The following is a 17,020-nucleotide window of genomic DNA, read 5'->3' as shown; positions in this document are numbered from 1 at the left end:
AGCAGGAGACGCATTCCAGCTCCCACCCTGTACCTCACAACATTGCATGGCTTGTCTCTTTTAATGAGAATCCTAGTGTAGATTCAGCAAAAAAAGGCCAGTTCATGACCTATTGAGTTTTCATGTTGTACAGTTTGGAGGCAAATTGATCTCAGTGTGACGTGTTTCTTTTTTTAGATGAGTCTCAATGCACTTTGCCTACCAATAACTAACTGCTTAAGACAGAGACTGCAATGAGAACACACACTTAGATAAGAACACACACTGCATGGCTTCAGTGTCAGTCAATACATTGCTCCTCAGGTGACATTATGTTTTACTTTTAAACAGGCATAGGCTAGGTCAGGCCAAGGACCCAAACTGGTGTAGCGTGGAGCACCGACCCCCTACTGTATATATTGTATAGAAGAGGCTTGAAGAGGTCCGTGCGATGGGGGGGGAGGGGTGCTTGGCGCAAATTTATTTTAGTTCACCCCTTTCCTTTCCTCTGTTCTGTCTGTAGGTGTGTGTGTTGGGAGCAAAGTCCCGCCCTTCGTGAAACACTGCGGAGGAGGGAATGTAAAAAATAATAGTAATATATATATTTTTTTCTTTTCATAAAATTAGCTTTATCTACAAACAATTTTGCGGACCCCCTGTTGAAGACCTGTGGGCTAGGCTATAAAGAAAACAGATTCCTCCATCTCAAAAAAAGCCACAGTGTGATTTTTATATTGATGTTATGTTGATGTTTATATTTGAAAAAGATCAATGCATTTAAATAAATGAGACATAATAAAAGTTGTTATTGTAAGTACTGTGTTGAGACTTGCTGACTCCTCCCACTCACCACAGAGGCATGATAAACATCCATTGTGAAAAGATCATGTGAAACTGAGTACTGAGTGCTAGTATACTGCTTTATTTTCCCCTCTGTAATACATGGTCATTATAAAGCAAACAAGTTGTATCTGTTTGGCAGCTGTAGTATTTGGTATTTAATCATATACCCAATCCAAAAAGAAAGAACATGCTTTTTGGACATTAAATATTGAAGATCCAGCTTGATCAAATATTCTGGTCCTTTACAAATCAGAGCCTGATGTCTTTTTGAAGAAACCTTTGATTGACTTCTTTTTTAATTTTAATTTTAATTTTTAATTTTTTATTTCGGGGTTCTCCCAATCACTTCAACACAATCTCAGTTTTCTTGTAGCCATCTAGTGGCTGCTAGAGGGACTACACTTCATGGAGCAGCTTCAGCTGTGGTGGTTGTCCTTGTGCACACCTCACTAGACAAAATGTGACTTCTTTTCATTAAGCCTTTCTTTTTATTCAGAGGCTGCGTCTAAATCGCATACATTTCTTCTTACTTTTAGTACGTACTGTAGCTGTCCTTATAAAGTAGGTACTCTTGCATGCAGTATCACCTAATTGGGACATACTACTTCGCCGAGAGCCTCTTGCTCATTTATCCGTCGCAGTCCGTAGCGCGCAATTTCAGGGAGCTGTCATCAGGCTGTCTGTGCTCTCTAGGCGGCTCAGGCAATGTGACCAATCTTGCGCTGTGCAGAGGATGACCCTGAAGTTGTAATTGCACGGTTTGGCCACTATGTAAATTTGGCTTCAAAGCCGGATCTCTTCCTGGGGCCTTGGCTTGCTTACTACAAAATGTTACTAGAGGCAGTAGCACATCCTGGAAGTTTTGGCATCCAGCATTTGACATACTATTTATTGGGACATACTATATCTTTTTTTGGCATACTATATAGTGTGGTAGTATGGGTAATGGAACACATCCATAGTTTATGAACAGATAAGCAGTGAAGACTTTCCTTCCTGTGTTTGGTTGAGGACTCTCCTTTGTGCAGCCAGTGACAATCCTGCATACTTTGTGTGAAATGGACAAACACATTTCATAAATACAATAATAAAGAAATAATTAGTTAAGAACATGATTAGTCAATCAACATAAACTTAATTAGCAACTGTTTAAATAATTGAATAATCAAGTATAGAGTAATACAACACCAGATGGTTGTGAGTTCTGCCACCATTGTGCCCCTGAGCAACCCTGAGTTGCACCAGGTAGACTGTCCCTGTAGTTAGTTCAATGTAGTCTCTGGATAGCGTCTGCTAAATGACCTGTAATGTAATGTTATTCATGAATATTCATAGAAATACTTACAGTTTTTAGCAGCATGCTAACACCATTAGCATTTTCACATTTGAGGTTTTTCAGTGAAATGGCTCAACAACTTTTAAATGGATTGACATTGGATTTGGTAAAGGATGAAATGCAGTAACTTTTCTTCCAGTGCCATCAAGAGGTCAACATTTAAATGTGGCCACTACTTTGTTTAATGAGCAAAAACCTACACAACTATCAGCCTTAGTAGTACTTTTTGCTCAGTGCTAATTAGCAAATGTTTGCATGCTAACACTCTAAATGAAAACGGTCGCCTACTATCCACTGAAAATATTAACGTTAACATTGTCATTGTGAGCATATCAGCATGCTGGACTAAGCATTTTTTTCAAAACTGTTTAGGGTGACAGGATCTTATAGTTTGATTGTATCTTCAATGCACTTCTCTGTGTTTATGTTTCACGTGATTGGCAGTTGGTTACAAATCCGGCCTGAATTTGAATTTGAAAATCTTAGGTTGACAGAATGATTTGATAACAAGCTTTGGGAGACCACTTACCCAGGGATTACTGTGCTTGTTTTTTCAACGTCAAAATATACAGCCTGTGTTGACATTGTTCATGGAAGAGGACAGTGCTTCTGGTTTCACAAACTTGAGCTAAAAAAATAAAATGGCTATTGGCCAATAAAAACTTTCTATTTTATATTTTGCAGTATAGCCATACATGTAAACTTGTGCCTGCTATATGAGGCTTTAATTCATGTGCAGGTTAACCATTTAATCTCAACAGTTGCTTGTGTGAATGTAGTTTAGATTGTTTAATGCACACGAGTAGTAGATGGAAATGATCATCATCATGTTTGGTGCGGTGAGGGGTGCAGGGACGTTCACTACTAGCCATGCCAACTGAAATTACATCGTCGGTATCATGTATTTCATGTGTATGTATATCATGTCGGTAGCACATTGCTGCTTTGCATTACTGCTTAGATGGAACACAAATCATACAGAGGCTGCAAATCTCAATGAAAATCCACTGAGATGCTTCTCATTGAGATGCACATTCCTGCTTTTCCACCCACTCCCTACTCCCACACTCACACACACACACACAGCACACGCACACGCACACACACACACACACACAAACACACACACACATACACACACACTCGGTGCTGAATTAAGATGAAAGTGCTTTAAATCTTCTGTGTATTTATGTGTCATGTTGCTTACTATATTGTCCAACAGGAATTTTCTCCCTGTACATTTTTGCTAAACATGACATTTAAAAAAAAAAAAGAAGTATGATGTTGTCAGCCTAGTTACTAAACAAAGTCTGAAAAGATGACTCATTGGTATTGTTTTCAACTGTTTTGTATCATTAGACTGCATAAAATCCAGATAATGAAAAAATGAGAAATGCGTCAGTAGAGGTCAAGAGGCCATTGGGTTGTACGACAGACCTCCCTTCATGCATGAACATGGAGGCAACCATACATTTGGTATTGTATATAAACACACAAATTAGTGAAAAATCAATCATATCGCTTACATTTTTCCACTTCATCTGTATTATGGAGCATTTTTTTCCTTTTCTTTTTTTACACAGTTTTCTGTGGCTGCGTAGCATAAAGGGCCCCAATTTCCCGGAAAGTGTCTGGGCAACTTCCCTTATCCCACCACAGCTGTTAATACAAGACGCAAACATGAAATGATACAGAAAAACCCTAGAAAAATAAAGTGTGAACAGAACAGGCCAAAATCCTGAGTCCCTCCCTGCTTTAAATGCTCTCTCATGCAGAAACTAAAGGTCTGCTTCCTGGCCAGTAAAAACACACCGCCACCCAAGGCCCTGACCGAGCTAAATCTCTAACCACATACCATTTAAAGAACAAGAAATACCTTCCGCTCATTTCAACAACCTTTGTGAATTGCCTGGCAAGTGTTTGTGACATTTCTTTTTGTCTTTAAATTTTTCCTGCTATTATTCCCCAACATAAAGTCTCCGAAACTACAGGCCACATACACAACATTTGATAGCAGCTCTTTGAAGTGCAACATACTGTCCACAGCACACTCAACACTAATGTGTCACATCAATGCTAATGCAGAAATTAATTCATCTGGGTCCAAAGTACGCTCACTGTATTTGGATGAATGTCTCCATTGTTGTGAAATCAGCTAAAGCCCAATATTTAACATTCCACTTGGACCACAGACAGCTGTGCATCTGCAACATATTTATGAAGTTGTGTGAACAATTTGTCTGTTAGAGTTAATTAACCTCCTTTTGGTTTTTTTTCTTAATGAAATCTCTTCACCTTTAACCCAAATATGTGCTCCGGTAGCTTCCTTAAGATTTCAGTCCTAGTTTATTTAAAAGTTCTATTTGAGTGAAAACAATGTCATTTTGCTTAAAGTTTAGCAGTGTGGAGTCTTGTTGATACATGAGCTTCCCTTTTAGTGTGTATACAATAGAGAAACGTTGCAACAGAAACAGAAACAGAAATCCAATTTGTACTACTACAAATATATAAATATTGCAATTCTTCCATCAGTGTTCTATAGGCTCACTCACCATTAGCTCTGTTGGCGATAGATAGTGACATAACAGACTTTATTCAAAGGAAAAGTTGAAGTAGTTGCATTGAGACACTCAAAAGGCTGTGAGAATGCAGTTTCAGACAAACAGTTTCCTGATTAGACCCAAGGAGGCAATATTTGCAATATTTGAGATGTGGAGACCTGCTGTGCCCTCCAGAAGCAGAGTAAATGGACTTCACTTTCACGTGTTTTTTCAGCGCCAACATTGTGCTTTTATTGCAACCCCCCTGCCCTCCGCTCTTCTCTCTGAGGCTTCCCAGACAGTTCATCTCTATGTGATAAAAAGGACAATCGAGTGTCACATTTTAAAGTGGTATAACACAATTTTGGCTGGCCAGGAAACACACTTTTGAGCCTTTAATGTGTCTGGAGTGGAGTGGAAAAGCAAAGGGTATTATACCGTTGACGTAATCTCACAGCGAGGATTTTAAGGCTCTGTGTTGGGGAGGTATTGTGACTTATTTAATAATGTTTTGGCCATACCGCTGTTTTGATTGATGCCAAGGTGTTGATCTAAGGTTGTTTCCAGTGCACATGGTGTGATGATGAATAACACACCGCTGCTAAAGGGTCAGACTCTTGGCACGCTGGCTTTTATAGGTCATCTCCGCTCTGCCTCTGTGCGTCTCGGTAGAACAGTTCCTGTCCAAAGGGGTCTTTTTCTTTTGCACGCGCACAACTCCAAAAAGAATCCTTTCGGACAAACTGTGGGCGGAGGAAGTTGGGTTTGAAGTTAAGTATCATGTGTCTAGGCTTCTTGTTGAGTTTGCAAACCCCATCATCTCTCCTTGCTGCAGTCCTTAGTGTACCACCATCTGGCCCACAGCTGAAAACTATTAAGATCCTCTGGAACTTCCTCTTTACTATTCCTCCCCGGTTTGGAGACAAGTAAGTAGCTTTTATCTCAGCTCTGTTGTTGTTTGCATCTTTTTCTCCAAAGATCTTTTCTTTTTCTTTCTTTTCGGTGCGATAAAGTATGTCAGGGTGCTGCATTTGATCCGCAGAAGTTTAAGTAAAGTAGTATGTGAGAGCAAGCCTGGCTTTTAGATTAGACATCAAGACACCACGGTTGATTCAACCGAGGAATTCTGACTGGGACAGAAATTACAAACAGATTGGAGTTGCGATGTCTTGTGTGTTGCGTTTAGCTAGCAAGATTCCAGAGCCGGGGTGAGAGCAAAGTGAAGAAAACAAAGGATCTTTGTTGATTTTCTCTTTCTGAGGCATTCTGTTGGGACCACAGTGCATGCTCAGCTTCTATTGCATGTTAAAAGCCTGCTGCATTTTAGTGCATATGGGTCAGATTAGTGACTGGCTGAAAGGCTTTTATAAATGGGACGTTAACTATGCTTTCCTTCTTTCTTTCTTTCATTCTTTAAATAAGTCTTTTTAAACATTCACTTTTGTCAAACTTCTTCACTGGGATTTTGTTTCATTTTCAGCTTGTTGTTTGGAGCTTGAGGGAGTTGACTCCACAGGGTCAGAGTGGGTCGCGCTCATTTCCAGAAAGAGTCTTTCCCAAGCTAAATTCCAAATGTTTGAGTCACTGAAGGTGAACTGATAGACTCTGATCTGTACATAGCTTTTGCTTTGCGTTTGAGAGGATAGTGTTGGCTCATTTTCCACTGTTTTTATAAAACAAACGTTTACGGTTATATACATATATATGTTTTTTCACAAGCTTTTGTGTGTTTTGGTATTTTGTTAGATCTTGTGTAACCGCATTCTGTGGTTGTAATTACCATTTAATTGTGGCATAAATCTGACGATCAGTCATGCTATGAGCCAGGTGTGGACTGAGACTTTCTTCTAGTGAAGAACTGAGCAGACCTAACCTGGTTCCACTGCAGCTGGCAAACATCGAAGGGAGACTGAGGAAGTTTGCAGCTCAGTGTTAAGTCTGGTTGTGTGTGTGTGTGTGTGTGTGTGTGCGTGTGTGTGTGTCCTAGGGTCGACAGCTTTCCCAAGGGGGTGCTGTTGATTCACCAGACAGGAAGCTATTAAAACAGGCCAAACACTGCAGCTGCCAATCAAAATGAGTGACATCACAGTCAGGTGTCAGGCAAGGCATTGCATTACACCACAGTCACTATCAGACATAAAGGTAGCCAGGCTTTGTCTGCGGCCGGCCCAGTCTTTGCTTGAAGAACTTAATGGTGACTTTTAGGGACGTCATAAGCCAATCCACACATTTAGGATTGGGGCCACTTAATGCATTTTTTTCGGGATTCAGTAACGGAAATGAAAAGCGTGATCAATTTCAAATCCTTTGTTTGTTGCCACCAATTTACTCGCTGAATGCTAAACTGTCATACATGCCCTCTCTCATTTTTTAAAACTCTGGAATGCAGCTCCAGTGGGAGTTTATTTTGTATTTTTTTAGAGTATTTTATCTACATTTCTCAGGTGTACCTCACTTCTAGAGTGCTGTTAGTCAAAATTACTTTTTTTTGTTCATGATGGAAATGAAGAGAGGCAGTCCAAATCCCCTCCATATTTCCTGCCACAAAATATTTGGATGCCTCTCTCTCCCGAGGTTTTATAAATAAAATAAACATTATCCCATTTTACAAAATACCAGGAACCATTTAAGGGAAGCTGTATCTCACTGCAGTGATATATTGCAGCAAATAATATCTGTCTTTGCTTTGAAGATGGAGGCAATAGTGAACTTAATTCCAAAAGGCTGGTTCCCTAAATGTGAAGGCCACCACTGCCAAGGTCTTCATTTGTCAGTCCAGATACTGCAGAGTAGATTGGTGCTGACATCTGCACATTTCCACTTTGGTGAAATGTAAACAATAGAAGTGTCCTTGTTCATCTGCACATGCAATGTCAACAGCAGCATGTTAGACCTGTAAATAAGGAACACTCGTTGTCTTTTTCAGCAGCAAAGATATTGTATTTTGGCAGACTGAGGAATGTCCCAGTCCCACCCTGAAGCTTGTTCCATTTAACTTTTCTCCAGCCCTTTCCAGGGCCTCTGTTGCAGTAAAATACCCTCTTACTGTGAGAACCCTCATACATTGTATTTGTATCTCAAGTATATGTGCCTTAGTATGTACAGGCTGCAGCTAAGAGTCCTTTTTCCTTTTAAGGAGTTTCTTATCATCTGTGCAACCTCAGAAATAATTGGAGCTCTGTCATCGATGTGTCTTTTTATTAACAGATGGTTTGTCACCATCTTCTCCCAGCCGTGATATATACAGTTAGTTATTTGACTTGATAGCATAACTCCATCATTTTGCAGTGGCACCTCACTGCTATTCAATCAAAGCTAATGACCCATTAACCTACCATGTTACAGTGATTGATTTGTTTTCACCTAGTTCAGTTTCTAGCTCTTATTTTTCAGCCCCAATCACTATTGGTTGATCATTCCTTTTACTTAATAGCATATTTTCTGATTGGCATCATTTATTTGCACTCATAATTGCATTTTGAGCATCATAAAAGGCACTACGGGGCATAAACCTCTTCAGAGTTTGTTGTGTTGCAGGTGATATAACAAGCCAAGCGTATTGTGAGAAGCACCAACACAATGAGAGGAAGCATACAGTACCGACCGTTTCATTTATTACATTTTTTATTTACCAATGTAACCCAATACATTCGAGTATCACGTGTTGATACATGTAGCTACAACTAGTAGAAGACACTGATGTAGTATACTGTAGTACACATGGGGCTATAAAAGCAATCGATGGCAGAGGTCTTCACAGGTGACCTACTGACTGAGACCTGCTATCAGAGTTGGCCTGGACCCAAAGTATATTCAGCTGAATCTGATCGGGTTCCCTTCGTGTTGCTCCGGGTGTTTCCATCAATGTGTGTACTATCCGAGTGGATCCGAGCTCTGATCACTTTTTGTGTAAATGTCATCACAGATGGAGAGAACAGTACACCGACGGTTGTTTTTGTTGGGTGGCGATCTTTGGTGAAGCTTTTAGGGTGGCAGTTGAAGGGGCTGCTGCTCTTGGTGTAGGCGTAGCATCCTCAGCAGGACGCTCGTGCAATTTGGTAGTGTTAGAATATTTTGCCGGCACTACAAGTTTGCAAAGACTTTGCTAATTTAGGTCCTTCAGCTTGCCGATTGCATTTTGTTTAAAACCAAAATAATCCCAAATAGCTGATTTTGAATTATTTTTTAGCAATGAGTTCCTCCATGATTTGATTACTTTAGAATAGCATGTGGGTCATATTAGTGAGTCACCGACTTCTTTATTTTAAATGAGCATTTTTAAATCTTTTTCAAACTTCAGCATTTGGACGTATTTTCGTTTTCGCTTGTTGTTTATAGTTGACTCCCCAAGGTCAGAGTGGGTCACTCTCATTTCCAGAAAGAGTCTTTCAAAAGCTTGATTACAAATGTTTGAGTGACTGAAGGTGAACTGATAGATTCTTTTCCACTGTTTCATATGTCATATTTATAATAATGCCGCATAAATGTGATAATCGGTGATGATGTAATCCAGGTTGGACTCTGTTCTGCTCTGTTCTTCGGCTTGAAAACCAAAATAATCCCAAATAGGTCATTTTGTATTTCTTTCCACAACAAGCTCTTCCATAAATGAATTTACTGAAAATGGTTTGCGTTGAGCGGGGACGGGGGGTCCACTGTGCGTGCATCACACACTCGTCCATGAATTCAAGTGCAACTGTTGACTGTTTTTATTGACCAGCTGTAGGGTGTTGGACCATGTAGACCTCTAATCCATGTAGGCCTATACCTTTGTGAGAAGCTATCATGATTTCAGGTTAACACCAGTATTCATAATTCATTTACAACTTTTGATTTTAAACCTTCCAATGTTCTAAAGCAGTTTTTGATTTCAAATATGAGGAATTAAGTTTAAAAATCTTCAACCCAACACCAGTTGAGGGTTGGTATATATGTTGTTATAAACACATAAATATGTACTTACTACATTTATTTTGGCACATTCTTTTAATGTGACTACTGTTGGGTTTTGAAGCCCAAAGGGCGCTGTGACTGTCTTTCAATTGAATCCAGTAAACTTCTAGTTGATCAAGATACTTATTTATTTAAAGTGATGATGACAGCATTTCAAAAATACTCTCAGCCGAGGACACTTTCACACACCAAGTCCACAGTCCGACTCAATAAAGAGCCAGTTAGCTGTCTGTTGGTAAAAGTGAAAGTGGTACAAAAACGTCATAAACATTTTGCTATATTCTCTACAGAAGGGTGTCGTCGTCCCTCATTGGTCCATGTTGGCGCGGTTATGCCCCTTGGTGGGCCGTCTTGTTGTGGCGAGATGGAGGTAGACCTGAAACTCTTTGAAGAGAACCTACAGTGCTTCACATTCATAACTAATATAGTGCTCATTATACATTTGTGCAGAAATACATGTTGTGCAATAATACATTTTGATTGAGGTGGACGAGTACATGTGATAATCATTAATTGTGACACAATACAATCAGGAGTTTATTTACTTCACACTACCCAGAACTATACATCAAACCTTGTTTAAAAAAATGGGGAATTTGGGGACCAGATACAACATGTTCTCATTGTGTTTCCACAACCAGGATGTGATGTTCAATTCACTAAAACCTTGTAATAGCTCAGACTTCCCTGGATAAATGGAAAATGCCAAAGATGGAAAAATATAATTCATTTCCTACATTGCCCAGGGGCAAATTCATTTGTTTTCAAAGGCAAAGACTGAAATAGCTGTTATGCGGCAGCCCTTGCATATTCGTCCACAGTGAAAGAGTAAAGAATATTGATTGTGCAGCCAGTTGAGAGCTACCTGGTCATGGACACGTTGTCCTTGCAGTCGTCTAGATTACTGAACTCTCGTGGGGAATTGATGCAAAGGCTTGAAAGCAGTCAAAGCAAAGTGTCACATTTTAGAGACGCTGTGGTGTTTAGGGTTTTTCATTTGTTTAAAAAGATTGCTCCTTCTTCTGTAATGTAGCACGGTGTCAATGTACTGTACGACTACAGTACTTTACAATGAAAGAAGAAAAACTGACTTTGACCATAGCCAACATTCATCTTGTACTTTATCCATACAATGTCTAGTAGAAGAAAGATTTACTCTATGCCATGTTGCTTATGAAGGTTACACTGAAGGTCAGCGTTGGCGTCTCTTTGACAGAAGAATATAGTGTACTGTTATTGTGCCACACTATCACTTGTCCACATCACCCTTCTTAAACGTGTCCTTTGCTCTATAACAGAGAGAACAGTGAGTTATTTATTATCAACACCACAAGATTAGAAATACACCCTCCACAGATGATGAGTGTGATGTGGCCCAGTGGTAAACAACCATAATGCAGATGGTTGGGGAGTTTATTAGGAACACATTCTGACAAGCTAAACATTGCCTCCCTCTCTGATGGTTTGCAGAAAAACACCTTCAGACTCTATGTTTACAGACTTTCTGCCTCTTCAGTGAAGGGATGAGGTCAAAGCCATTTTTAACTCACTTCTCTCTGCTGCTTTTCCAGGTGGAATATAGGCAGACACTCCGGAGGGACCTTGGAGACGCACATTTTCCACTATGAACCGCGCCTTCAACAGGAAAAAAGGTGAGCAGAAATAACCAATGCTCATTTAGCTTATGGAATTTAGCATCGCCTGTTTTAGCTACAACAACAACAACAAGAGACTCTTTTAGACGTTTGCGAGAGGAACACTGTTGTGTTGGACAAACTCAGATCTGTCTTTGTTATGGGACCTTTTTATTACTGTGGTTGCAACAAAACAATGATATGAAGTTTTTTTGAGGGGTCTGGATAATAATGAACTTTCATACAGCAGTGTTCTGCTAAGCGTTAGTGGACTTTGCACACTTGAATGTGGTGAAACTAATTCAACACATTACATTCAGTTTACTCTTCACAAGGAGTACTACTCAGCATGTCAAAACTGTGATAATGTCCTCTGTGGCTCTGTGCATTTCCAAAGTTTGAAATAATTCCCAGACATCATCAGGGTTAACTCAGAAAGTCTAAGTATAAACGGGAAGTGTGGGGTTTGACAGAAGCAGGTATTTAGGAGGCAAGGGGTGGCTAATGAAAGATACTATCCAGTTGCATTATGGGAAATGTAGGATCCAGTGTTTTTGGAGCTTGACTCATACTAGATAATAAAGGTCAGGCTCAGTTTTGACTATTTTAATCCGTCTCTGTGCCTCCCAACCTCGTGGAGGTGCAATACTACCTTCAAGAATTGTTTTTCAAAATGTATGTTCACAAACTTTTAAAACATTTAATGACATTTATCTACATGCCACAGCAAAGAGATAATATGAACGAGGTTAAATAACTTTATTTGGATGAAGCCCTCACTCAGTGCTGGTTTCTACAAGATATTTCCGTTACCTTAGAAATTAATTCAATAAACATTAAAACTGTTTTATGAATGTCTGTTCACCATGTCTGAACATTCTTTCTCAAATCTTTTTTTATTGATTCTACACCAGTATCGTGAACAATAAACAGTGCACATATCTAAGATGCAGGAATGAACTGAGGCTTGTACTACAAAGCGAGTTCAACATCCCCAGGATGTCTTTGTGTTATCTGGCCTCACTAAACCAAACAACTGCCATCCTAACTCTGTTAGTCAACCCAGGGTTTCTCAATCAGCGCGTTCACATAAAAGGGGCGGTGTTTGCAGCAGATGACCAATCACAAACATGGAAACGTTTACTGTCAGCAGAGCGGCATATTCTACTGACGAAGAGCAAACTACAATATTAGACAAATATGAACACAGAATCCAGGCTAAAAGCAGCACAGTTACAGCTGCCAAATGACAAAAAATACTTTCTCTCATAACGGACATTAAAATATCTGTAGCAAAGCAATGCATACAGTCCGCTTAGTCTGCAAGTGCAGAACTCCAACGTGTCGCACGGCAACATACAGCTCAAGAATCTGACACTGATCATCAGGCAGGCGCTACAGGAGTCTAAAACCCAGGACTACGAGACTAACAAACAGTTTCTACCCGCAGACCATCAGGCTGGTGAACATGCTCCCCCCCCCCCCTCACCCCAACTGATTGAACTGTAAAAACAACACAACTTGAACTATGCATGGTGCACTTTGTTGTTGTCCGCCTTATTTGTGCAATATTTCATATTTCACAGTACTAACACTGTACTGTGAACCTATGTGCAATACCTTTTACCTCTTTATTTGATTGTATATTGTGTATATCTCTTGCTTTTAGTTCTAATTTTACATTTTTGCTGTTGGAGGATTAGTAAAGTAAGTTTTTCATTGTACAGTATAACTGTCTGTTATGTGTGCATATGACAATAAATATCTTTAATCTTGAATCTTGATAAGTCAGTCCCTCCGACCACAATCTTTATCTCTAATTAACGAATGTTCATTGAAAGTCAAAGAGCTTTGCTGGTCTCTGAATACTCTTGCCATGGTAAGAGATCCTCTCATGAGCTGCTCACAGATCTTTGATTGGTCAGTAGGCCGTGCTTTTATACGTGTTGATCTCATTATCTCGAACACAACCTGCCTCAAAGCAGGTTGGTGCGGCATCTGGATGTATGGTAGCCTTATTCAGATATTCAATAAAGGGCTTCCAGGTCTTGTCAAAGGATTTACTGGGGTCTGTAAGTGAAAACGTGATTTAAAATCTCCTTGAGCCAAATATTATGTGAGGGGAGGGAGAATGTGCTTCTCCTTAATAAATAAAATGAGGCGTCTAGCTAATAGAGTTGTAAAGGCCGGGGATTGCCTTCTTAGTTAATTCATTAATTTGTCAGGAATATAAACTATAGACTATAAATTTAAACGTATTATTCTGGCTGATTTAATGATTTTATTGTTTGGATAAAAATGACGTACTGTCCTACTTCAAAGGCTGTTTCACCAACACTGGTCGCAATGAAAACAGCCCAAACTGAAAATTATTAATTTCCATTAAAGCTAAAGAAAACAACGTAACTGTCAAAACATGGTCATGCTGCCATGCATTCAAGTGTTGGACAGTTGAATTGGTTGTGCAGCACTGCAGAGTCTTAAGGTGACCCTGCCCGACTGCAGAGGAAAGGATTTTTGGGACTGCAGTTTGCAGAACAACTTGATGTGTTTACCACCATCTGTCCCACTCCCTCTGCTGCAAATCAACAGACCTGGAGAAGCCTTGGACGGTGTTGGGGAAAGTGTCCTGGGCCCAGGTGGTGCGGCAGGTTTTAATGATGTTTGGCTGTTATAATTCACTTTTTCCTATTAGGTCCTCTACTTTAGGAGCTAAAAAAGGTGATCAGGGAGGGCAGATAGTCCCTTGTCACCTCACATTACATTTCCCCTTGATTGTGCATGATGGAAATGGCTCCAGTCCATTCCTTTCATTTTCTGTTCAGTTTCTATTCTGTGAATTCCAGCTGATACCTATGCTCTACATTTGCCTTTGCCTATATTGTGGGGGGCATTTTGGAGAAAAAAGTGTATTATAGCTGAAACTAGGTCCAATCTTAAAGTTGTCTGTGGCCGCAGACAGATAATGAGAGCTCCTGCAAAAAGGAAGGACAGTTAAACATACAGTAAACAGTTCTCTTAACAAATCCTCCCAGACAGGCGAGCCCAGGCTGTCCATTTCTTTGCAAACGCTGCACCCATTCACCCATCTGCCATAAAAGCATGTTACAGCCTCTTCACAAGGAGAAGGACAATGGTGTCCTGACCTCCATCATGCTGCACTATTATACCTAAAAGCCAGCAGATGTCTGACCCTTAGGCTTCTCTCTAGGTTTAATTTCTGCAACAGTTGTTACAGTCAGTCCATGACAACAAGGGGACATGAGGTCTGCAAATAAAGGCTTTTTCTCCTGGAAAGATAAATAATGTTTATTTGAGAGCGTGAACCAAAATATACAAAAGTATGTGGAAGCATTCATGTGTATGCGCGGTATATTTAACTACTGGTATGCATGCTCAGTGGATCCAGGATTCTACGTTTCCTTTTGTAAAAACAAAGTGAATGTTGATGAAGAGATTAAATTCACTTCAAAGTTTATTCTCCAAAGTTCTTAATACAACAGTCTGAACAAAGGCCTTTTTATGAGGTTTGAATTTGTGTTTGAACTAGCTGGTATCTTGAACTGGAAGATAAGAAGATGCATAGTGCAATAATTGCTCCTCCGGGCAGAACATTAAATCATATCAGAACAGATTTAGACCGGCCTGGTTGATTGTTTATAGTCTAATCCTTTGAAAACACAATCTTTTCAGTTTCTTCCCAAATTTGACTTCAGTTGTGGATGAAACGTTTTCCATCATCATTTGATTTGCAACTTTTTGTTTGCACCCTCCTACTCTGGCTGAATACATGTTTACTTGTGTGTAGGGATTTCACATTAGAGTCATTTATTCAGTCTTGTTCGTTGATTTATTTATTGATACATAGGGGTGGTTTTGGACGAAGGCTACAGGATGGTTCCAGCTTGTCTCTCGTTCTTTTCTTTCACTTTATAATTTGGAATAGTTACATTTAAAAAGAGTCAACCTACAGTCCAACATGTGTGTAAAAGGTTTGTAATGTTTTGAACCTGTTCTAACTGCCTCTGCTTCTCTTGGCTGTGAGAGTGAAGTCTGGCACTGGCAACAGGCCCACTCCACTGATTTACCTCCGCCTTTATCTTTGTGTCTGGCTGTGTTTTGTGGGCTCCATCACGTCGAGCAGGTAATGCCAATGGTGATTTTGATCATTTTTATCTCTTATATTTATTGCCACGTGCTCTTGGACGTGACTTGCACTGAATAGTAGGACAGAGTTCAGGTGAGCCACAGAGCAGCAGTTTAGAAAACAGAACTCATACTAGGACAGTGCTCTCAGTGGAACTCTAGCCAGCTGTTGTTCCCTCTCCCCTCTTAAACAGAGAAGAGTTTAATCTCACTCAATTGTCCCTCCCGGATCCCTTACATTCAACACGGCGGCGAATATAAACTGAGAAAATAAGATAAACAACATTGCATTTTGGAACATAAAATAGCAAACCCAACACACTGCTCAGTCCGGCAGTAGGCAGGATTGGAGATGTGGGCCGACACTACAATATTATAGTACAAAGCCTTGTTTTGATCCGCTCCCGTTTGACATTTTTTATAATATCTAGCTAGGCGGTGAAACCGAGGGAAAGTAGCCTACAAATCGAGTGCATTAAAACGAAAAGGAGCAGGAGAGTAAGAGAAGTTTAATTGCATCCTGTGCTGCTCTTACATCTTACTTCTCGGCTTATTAAGAGCTATATTGTGTGTGCGTGGATGAGGCCAGAGAATGTCCAAGCTCACTTTGTTGTGTGTTGACATAAACTTTGACAGGACACAGCGTTTGACAGGTTTATCACCATGATGGACAGGAAGAAAAGGGACCTTGATATGCAGACTACAAAGTTCAAACTTGTTTGGATTAATTTATTCTATGGAGGGTGGTGGAATACACAAATGTAATAAAATAGAGCAGGCTGAGCAGAGACAACAATTGGTGAGTGAAACATCCATAATTAATCTTGATTAACTTAGATTAATCTGTTGTTTACAACATCTCGGGGTCTGTCTGGCCGTGGTGTTGTAGACTGTCTACTTTGTCTATTTTAATAGGCCTTGTGTGGTGTAGACTGGTGATCTATTGTGTGCCTGCATACCATAATAGCAAGTGCGCCACAGAACCTTTTGCTTTTCCTTTTGGTGTCCATGTGCAAAAATAGACAGCATTTTGACATCATAGCAGCAACAATACATAACTAACATCTTTCACTCAGTTATAGTTTCAATGTCTATATCTAGACATGGAAAGTACATATAAAGGCCTAACATTACATTATTTATGGCAAACTGGGCCTTGCGTCCCTTGCTGTCTTTGGAGCTGAAACATCTGAACACAACAAAGTCGTCTGACAAAGTGATTCACTGTATGTTTCATAGACTTTGGCTTGCATGGCTCAACAAGCGACCATTTGTGTTTATTGATAGAACACGATAGGATATATCAGCTATTTTACAGTTTTATAATGACTTTATCAGAGGGACGTTTGAGAGGGCTCCACCCCCTCAGGGCTGAGAGTCTGGCTCCGCCCCTGCATGTGCCACATCAGTAACGTAACCTTCCCTGTCCTCTTAAAGTGATTTCATGACCTGGCAGCTGATAACCTTGTGAATACAGTGTAGTAGTTACACTCCGTTCATTAGGTATACCTAGCTAATCCCAGTCTCATACAGCAGCGCTGAATACATCGCACACTTCATGATGCTTGTAATGTTCAGTTCGATGATGA

The 17,020-nt window shown here is 40.0% G+C and overlaps 1 protein-coding gene across 1 annotated transcript in view; it reads left to right on the top strand.

The window, feature by feature from the left end:
• Positions 1-17,020, top strand: part of LOC115026747 (PTB domain-containing engulfment adapter protein 1-like) — an 86,285-nt gene that overhangs the window by 41,065 nt on the left and 28,200 nt on the right. Inside the window, 1 exon segment of the mRNA XM_029459697.1 lies at positions 11,223-11,303. Coding sequence (XP_029315557.1) covers positions 11,276-11,303 — 28 coding nt within the window. The 5' untranslated portion in view covers positions 11,223-11,275.

Source organism: Cottoperca gobio, chromosome 21, assembly GCF_900634415.1.
Source record: "Cottoperca gobio chromosome 21, fCotGob3.1, whole genome shotgun sequence".
In the NCBI taxonomy this organism is placed as follows: Eukaryota; Metazoa; Chordata; class Actinopteri; order Perciformes; family Bovichtidae; genus Cottoperca; species Cottoperca gobio.
Note: the sequence above shows the minus strand (reverse complement) of the source record. Positions and strands in the feature narration are given on the sequence as shown.